At 49.5% G+C, this 8,614-nt stretch overlaps 1 protein-coding gene across 1 annotated transcript in view; it reads left to right on the plus strand.

The window, feature by feature from the left end:
• SLIT3 (slit guidance ligand 3) overlaps window positions 1-8,160 on the plus strand; it is a 592,330-nt gene extending 584,170 nt beyond the window's left edge. Inside the window, exons 33-36 of the mRNA XM_046666802.1 lie at window positions 2,234-2,388; window positions 3,581-3,866; window positions 5,216-5,418; window positions 7,639-8,160. Of these exons, the coding sequence (XP_046522758.1) occupies window positions 2,234-2,388; window positions 3,581-3,866; window positions 5,216-5,418; window positions 7,639-7,874 (880 nt within the window). The 3' untranslated portion in view covers window positions 7,875-8,160. The remainder of the gene's footprint in view (window positions 1-2,233; window positions 2,389-3,580; window positions 3,867-5,215; window positions 5,419-7,638) is intronic.
• The last annotated feature ends 454 nt before the right edge of the window (window positions 8,161-8,614 follow it).

An 8,614-nucleotide genomic window follows, 5' to 3' on the forward strand; every position in this document is an offset into this window, starting at 1 on the left:
TGTCTGTCCTATTTGTCACTGATCCCCAGCTCCTAGGACAATGTGGTTCATAGCAGACACTCAGTCAGTGGGTGGGTGGATGGATGGGATAGATGATGAATGAATGATTGGATAGGTGGGTGGGAGATGGGTGGATAGATGGGAGAATGGATGGAGGGAGGGACAGAGGGAGGGGGGATGGATCATTGGATGGATAGATGATGGATGGATGGATGATCAATAAGTGGGTGGGTGGTTCATGGATGGATGGGTAGATGGGTGGATGTGAGAGTTCTTGATGGATTTGGGAGGGTCCTGGGCTCCTGCATGTCCCCCACCCCCACCCCGCCATCACTTTCTCCCAGAGGTCGGCACTAGAGCAGAGGTCACTAGGTTTACAGACAATGGTGGGTTCTTCTTGTTAATATTATAAATAGCACTAATAATATTTGCTCACATTTTCCCAGGAATTTACAGTCTTCAAAGTGCTTCCATGTACCTCCTCTGATTTGATCATCATAATTCTGTCAGGTTAGTCTTCCCCTTTTACAAATGAGGAAACTGAGACCAGAGAGGTTCTGTTTCTGTGACTGGCCGTGATCCCACTCAGAGTAAGGGGCTAGAATGGACTCTGCTTTCTCCACTATGCCCCAACTTAGCCTTTCTTCTCCAAAGCATCTCTCTCACCTCTTGGGGTGCTGAAATCTCTAACTATGAGGCAGTCACTGAAACTCCTGCCTGCCTGGGTGTCAACAGTGCCACCTCCATGCCAGGATCCTCTTGTTGGAGCCAGTTCACCTAGGGATTCACCAGGGAGAGGGAGCCTCCATATTTACCACCCACACATGAATGGATAAGACAGAGCTCAGCCTGATCCTCAGAGGGCCATTTTCTTCAGGGAAGGAGGTGCTATGTTTCCAAACTCCTCTGTCGCCTCCTATTCCTGCTCCCTCCCAGCCCCTGCCAAGGATAGAGTAGTGGAAAGAGCAGAACTGTGGAGTCAAAAGTTGTGCCTATGAATTCTGACTCTGGCACTAACTAGCTGGGTGACTTCAGACAAATCGCTTAACCTCTCTGGGCCTCAGTCTCTTTATCTGTGAAATGGGGTATCTGACGCCACCTCACAGAATTATCATGAGGTTCAAATAATAGCAGCGTCTCTGCTTCGTCATAAGCCCTCAGTGAGAGTGGCTGCTGTGCCACGGAGGCAGCACAGGAAGGGGAATGTATGCGGGCTGCAAAGCTGGATGGACCTCGGTTCAAATCCCTGCTCCGTCACTTATTAGCTGTGGGGCTTTAGGTGTTAACCACCTTGGGCTTCCATTTCCTCATTTCCGGAGTGTTGTAAGGCGTTATTTCACCAGATGTGGCATGCGCTGGCAGTGTGTGAGGTACATTTTGGTGAGACAGAGACAAGCTACTGACATTTTAACTATGAGATCATTTTTTTCATATATACTAGAAAAAATATATAAATCACACCAAAATATTTTTTTCATGGGCAATATTCCTTAGAACAATGCTAGCCTTATATCCTCACTGATATTTAAGGGGGAAATGGAGCAATTGAAGAAAAATATGGTAAGTAAATAATGGTCCCAGTGGTATGCGGTAGAGCGAAAATTGAGAAGGTGGTCTGAGGATGGAGTTTGCTTAACTCTGTGAAATGCTAGAAAAGAATGTGAATCACGATAGCCCAATGCAATACCTGGCCCTAGAATGGATCTTATACTGGAAGGGGAAAAAATGCTGTGAAAGACATTATTAAGTCCACTGAAAAGTCAGGATGCAGGTTGATTAGACACGAGTATGGTCTCAATGTTGAATTTTACCAAAGTTGAGAACCGTGCTGTGATTATGTAAGAGAGGATCCAACCCTAGGAAACACACACTGAGCTATCAACAGATAAAGGGCCACGATGTATGCAACTTTCCTTTAAATGAGTCAGAAAAACTGCGGGTGTATGTGTGTGTGTGTGTCTGTATAGATATGTGTGTCTGTGTATGTGTGCTTGTGTGTCTCTGTCTATGGAGACAAAATAAATAATAAAGCACACGGAGCTAATAGGAGAATTTATAGGTGTAACAGGTGTTCTCTGTACTGTTTCTATTTTTGCAAATTATATAAGTTTGAATTTATTTCCAAATGAAAGTAAAACAAAATGCAAGTAATGCCAGTCAAGTTCCCATCCCAGCGCCCGGCCGTGGCGAGCGCTCAGCAAATCCTCTTGCCCTCCCCTTCTCTTCTGCCCAGCGTGGAGACTGTGAATGACGGACGGTTCCACAGCGTGGAGCTGGTGATGCTAAACCAGACCCTGAACCTGGTGGTGGACAAAGGCACCCCCAAGAGCCTGGGCAAGCTCCAGAAGCAGCCGGCAGTGGGCATCAACAGCCCCCTCTACCTGGGAGGTAAAGCCCTCCCCCCCATACCTCCACCCCTACTTGCCTTCTGTGCTCAGGCACCTGCACCCAGGGCCCCTGGCTGGGGTTCTCCTGCTCTTGTCTTGTCACCCACTCCCAAAGCTAATCAGAGAGGGCTTCCTGGAGGAGTGACAACCAAGTTGATCTCTAAAGGGTGAATACTTAACCAGGTCATGGAGAGGAGGAAAGGAGAGAGGACAGGGCTCCTTCTGGGAACTACAAGTTATTCAGCGGGGATGGTGGGGGCAGGTAAAGACGGAATGAGGAAGGGAAAGACAGAGGCAGGGTCCAAGCCCTATGATCTGTGGGCTTCAGGTGACATTCCCTCTGTTCTGCCACGTCCTCGGACTCCTTGAGGCTCAGGTGATGCATGTAGAAGAACAGGTTTGAGATTAAGGTCATACAGAGGCCAGAAGAGAAGTAGCCACCAGTCTGGCAGAGCCTGGACCTAAAACACGGCCCTGGGCTGGTAGTTCTCTAATGGTTCTGTGCAAAAGAAGAAAAAATCACAGAGATTCCCAAGACTTCTCCTCAAGGAGTCCACCTCAGAAGGGCTGGAAGGGGCCCCGGAGTCTGCATTGTTAACAGCAGTCCAGGAAGAGGACATCCAGGGAAAGCCCTTGGCCCAGAGCGATCCCAAAAGTTTCTCTCCCAGTGAAGATCCCCAAAGCTCCACTGATGGAGGCTGCTCCCCAAACCCCTCCTTCTCTCCCACACTCTCACTCTCCGGCCCTGTGTTGTCCTGCAGGGCCTGTCAGTGGCTGTGGAGGCCTGGTGGGGCCAGCAGAGGAATGTGGTACACCACCCAGCCCCTGCCTACAGGGCGTGTCCTCCTCCAGCCAGCCAGTGTGGCCATGTGGCAATGGGTGACCATATCTTCTCATTTTTTCTAGAGCAGCCAAAAATATGGACTTTTATGGGAAATTTTGTACATTTAAATATTGGCAAGGAATTCAGGTTTTTTAAAGTCACAATGCAGGACAAAGGATGCATGTGCTTGTGTGGATGAGGTCCCAGGTTTTGGTGCATTCCCTCGATTTGAACAGCAGAGGCCCAGGGCTGTGAGCACTTCACCACGAACATGTAAAGCCACTCTTCTTTGCTCCCAGGAGGTCTGGGCTGGCAAGCAGGGTGGGCAGGAGAGGGTCTTCAGGCCGCTGTCCTGGCGCCCCTCCCACAGGCATCCCCACCTCCACGGGCCTCTCAGCCTTGCGCCAGGGCACAGACCGGCCGCTGGGCGGCTTCCATGGCTGCATCCACGAGGTGCGCATCAACAACGAGCTGCAGGACTTCAAGGCCCTCCCACCGCAGTCCCTGGGGGTCTCGCCTGGCTGCAAGTCCTGCACGGTGTGCAAGCACGGCCTGTGCCGCTCGGTGGAGAAGGACAGCGTGGTGTGCGAGTGCCACCCGGGCTGGACCGGCCCACTCTGCGACCAGGAGGCCTGGGACCCCTGCCTCGGCCACAGGTCAGTGTCCCGAGAGTCCGGGCTCCCCCTCAAGCCCCCAGCATAGCCACAGTCTCATCCCCACCCCTGCCCCACCTGAGAAGCAGGCAGTGATGGAAGCCAGAGGGATTGTGGTCAGACTGTAGATAGGACTGTAGAAGAGCGACTGCCTCAAAGAGCTCACACATCCAGACAGCAGGTCCTGCTCAGAGGCTCAGTGTGCAAGGGCCTTGCTGAAAACACCTGTGTCTGTCAAGGGGTCTTTAGAATCTGTCCAGAACCACAGCATGCCCCTACACGGCCTGCGCAAGTCAGAAAAAGGGCACCCCTTGGGGTATACACATCCCTGTGGGCATTCCGCTTGGCAAGTGGAACAAGGGTGAACTTCAGCCCCGACGCAGTTACCCCTCCACAGGTGCGCGTGCAAAGCACCGGGTGTGTAATCATGCACAGCCACATCACATGTCATGGCCCAATCATTCATTATTCATTTGAAAAATATTTATTGAGGGCCTACTTTGTGCCAGGCCATGTGCTAAGTATCAGAGACCCAACATTCTCAGTGTGAAGAAATTTGAATCAGCCAAAAATAGCCCCAGTGCCAAGACTGGGAGTTTGGTTGACTGACCAGGTTGGGAAATGACATTTTGGATCAGGGATGAGAGATGGCTCTAAAGGGTTTGAGTTTCCTGTGGAGCTCTTGAGAGTGTGTGTGTGGGTGTGACTCTGTAGTGAATATGTCTACAGCAAATACTGGCTCTGAATGTCATCCCAGTAAAGACAGTGCTGCATATGGTTATGAAGACAGGCTTCGGCATCAGTTCCTCCCTCCATGAGAGCTGGAGAGGTGAGACTACTGCCTCAGAGCAGCAGAGGAGAGGCGATGGTAGAAATTGAGTGATGCTCCGTGTAACACACTTACCCCAATGCCTGGCACATAGCAAGGGGTAGCTGGTGGTGGTGGTGGTAATAATAGTGTTATTATCAATTAAGATGGTAGGGCAATTAAAATGTTTAGAGAATGCTTAGATTCTTCTAAGCAGTGACTTGCCACTCAGATATGTGAGTTTTGATGTCTGTGTGAAAGAGAGCGAGCAAGCCAGCCTTGTCGTGGTCACAGCTGGCAGTGGACGCTGGGTGATGCTCATGAGCTTCCAGCTGTTTGGACACTGGGGCAGAGTATTTAAGAAAAGATTGATGCTCAGCCACTGGGCTGGCGGAGGGCAGAGCCAGGAATGGAGAACGCCTAGGGTTCCACGGCTCTGGGTCCCCTGGTCTGAGCCTGGTCCCTGACTGGGGTGGACCGAGGAAGCCCCCGGCAGCACTGTCTCTGCCCTGGTCCCCCTTCTCATCCTTTCCTCTGCCAACAGCTGCAACCACGGAAAATGTGTGGCAACCAGGACCTCCTATGTGTGCAAGTGTGCAGAGGGCTATGGAGGGGCCTTGTGTGACCACAAGAATGACTCTGCCTGCTCAGTCTTCAAGTGTCACCACGGGCAGTGCCATGTCTCAGATCAAGGGGAGCCCTACTGCCTGTGCCAGCCGGGCTTTAGTGGGGAGCACTGCGAACAAGGTGGGTCCACTGTGTGCATGGGAGGGGGGACCTGGGAAGGATGTGGCGGTCAGAGTCGGACTCCAGATGCACACTGCCTAAGTTCAGTTCTGGCTCTGCCACTTAGAGGCTGCAAGACCTTGGTTAAGTCACTTTCTAAGCCTCAATTGCCTCATCTTGAAAATGAGGGCAGTACTGTACCTTCTTGTACATCTATTGCTGTGTAACAAATTAGCCCCAAAACATAGCAGTTCAAAAGCCTCCCTTGTCTCTTCCTCTCCCTCCTCCGCTCCTTTCCCTCTCCCCTCCTCTCCTTTTCCAGCTGTCAGCCCTTGAGATGCTAGGCCTTCAAAACTAATCCATACCCTAGCCACAGTGTGGCCCCCCTGACCAGCACCATTGACTCAACCTGGGAACTTACTAGAAATGCAGACTCTCAGGCCCCACCCCGGACCTTTTGAGTCAGCACCTGCATCTTAACAAGAGCCCCAGGGATTCTTAGGCATGTTCACATTTCACATGTTGACTGCAGTCTCCATCCAGTCCTCCTGGGTCAACAAAAGCCAGTTCTTTGCTCTGATCCAGTCTCATAAATATCGAATTACTTATCTCAGCTCGTGGCCCCTTTAGTGTGTTAATTTTGAGGTTAGCTCAAAAAAGGAAAATTAAATTATGTTAAATGGTTCTATCTCCCTTGGAGGTTTTTCTCCATGGAAACTGAGAAGTCTCCCTCCCTGCCACCAGATTCCTCGGCAGGCCACCGTGTCACTGGAGGACTCTTTCACATTTTATACCTAATTGAAATACTGTTCTTAACTGAAACTGATCGTTTTTTTAAAATGTTATTAATGTATTTTTAAATAATTTCAGGTTTAACAGAAAAATTGCCGGTCAGTATAAACAGCTCTCAGATTCCCTTCAACCAGACTGCCCAATTAGCATGTTGCCACATTTGTACTCTCCGGCCCCACATAACACACACATGCACACACTCACACACCCATTATTGTTAGTCTCTTTCTGATTCTTTTAACAATCTCATAATTTTAACAAATTATATCAAGGTTAACAAAATTCACATTGCATCACATTAATCACCTGAAGCCTTACGATGCATAAAGCCCTTTCTCATTCTGCGAAGTGGGAGGAAGGACAGGGAAATGTGTCACCATTTTCCAGACAAGGAAACTGAGGCTGAGGGACGGCAAGTGACTTGTTCAAGCATGTGTGGCTGAGGATCCTGGCTCTGAGGCCGTCACTGTCTTCCTCAGTGCCTTGCTCGATGCTCTCCCGATGCAGTGAAGACAGGAGAGGGGTGGAGATGAAGAGCTGGGGCTGGGTCCAGAGGATTCAAGCTCCCTTCCTCCTCCCTCCTGTTAATTCTGGGACTTCTGGAAAAGCTCATCCCCACAGACTCTTTGGTTCATTAACTCCTGTTCTTCATTCGGATCTCAAGTTCAGCCTCACTTCCCAGAGACACACCCCCAGGCTGGGTCAGGCTCCTTTGCTATGTGCTCTTGTATTAACATGTTCCTTTCCTTCACAGCATCCATCTCAGTTTATCATTACAAATATATCATTTGAATGATTATATAATTAGTGTCTAGCCCCTACACCAGTGGAGACAGGCTGCTGAGAGTGGTGGGGACTAGGGCAAACTGGAGATCTCCTGCCCTATCTAAAGCACTCAGCTTCAGCCCATCATCACAATGCAGGGATGCAGGCTCAGCTTTGCCAAACCTCCTGGTTTTCAAAGAAGCCAGAAATCCCAATTTTTAGGTGATATCTGCTGGGTTTTTTTTTTAATGTTGACATTTAATTTGGTTTTTAAGATGTGTGACACAATCAATCAAAATTTGTCAGGATTTAGCCCACATTCTACCAGTTTGCCACATCTAGTTTGGTCTTTAAGTTCCATGAAGGGAGGGACCAAGCTTACTTTTGCCATCATTATATCCTCGGGGCTTTAAATCTAGTTTTAAATCTAGTGTTAAATCTAGTATAGAGCATGGCACAGAAAAGCCGCTTAGTTTTTGTGGAAGAGGTGCATGCGGGGAGGGGGGGTGGACGGTTGGAAAGGTGGATGGATGCGTGGATGAGTGGGTAGATGGGTGGGTAAATGAAGTACCTATGATCTTCAGACCACGAGTGTTTCAGAACAGCCTACCCAGGAACCGCCCTTGGTCTTACCAACCATCTCCACTACCAGTGCCCTGACCTTACCTCTTCTGCCCTCTGCAGAGAATGCATGCCTGGGCGAGGTGGTCCGAGAGGTCATCCGCCGCCAGAAAGGTTACGCGTCATGTGCCACGCCCTCCAAGGTGCCCATAATGGAATGTCGCGGGGGGTGTGGGCCCCAGTGCTGCCAGCCCACCCGCAGCAAGCGTCGGAAATACGTCTTCCAGTGCACAGACGGCTCCTCCTTCGTAGAAGAGGTGGAGAGACACTTAGAATGCGGCTGCCGCCCGTGTTCCTAAGCCCCTCTGCCCCCGACCCCTCTCAGACTCCAGCTTAGTGGGGCTGGGAGCAGCCACGTGGGACGCCCCCCCTCGAGATTCAGAGTGAAGAAGTGGAAGCTGGAGAGGAAGCAAAAGAAGAAGAGAATATTAAGTATATTGTAAAATAAACAAAAAATAGAACTTATTTTTATTATGGAAAGTGACTATTTTCATCTTTTATTATATAAATATATCACACCGTCTGAGTATATGTACCATATAGTGAGTTATTTTTACCAAGTTTTTTGTTTCGTGTTGTGTTTTTGTTGTGTTTTTATAAACAGCTGTTAAAAATTTTAAGGAAAAAAAAAAGACTAATAAAAATGTTTTAAAACAAAAGGATAAGAATAAAGAAGTGATAGCCTGTCCGAGGAGGAATGAGGAAGTTTCTATGTTTGTGAAACACTATCATGTCAGCAGAAACCAAGACCTGCTTACTGAGCTCAGGAAGAGGAAGGATAAGAGGAAGAGAGAGAAAGAAAAGATTTTTCTTTGTTTCTTATTTTTCACTTTTTTTCTTTTCCCTATAAGCACCCAGCTTTTAAGAGTCCTGGTTGGCGATGGCCGAGATGCCCGCTTCTTCCAGGAAAAGCTGCTGAGCACCGCCCTTCTCAGAGTCTCACTCTGACCCTGGGCAGTGGCTGCCCGTCTGCCCCAGGCCCCTTGCAGGGTCGGCACCTACCGCAGACCCTCTTCTCCCTCCTGGCTGGCCCGGGGTT

Source organism: Equus quagga, chromosome 7 (assembly GCF_021613505.1).
Source record: "Equus quagga isolate Etosha38 chromosome 7, UCLA_HA_Equagga_1.0, whole genome shotgun sequence".
Taxonomy (NCBI): domain Eukaryota; kingdom Metazoa; phylum Chordata; class Mammalia; order Perissodactyla; family Equidae; genus Equus; species Equus quagga.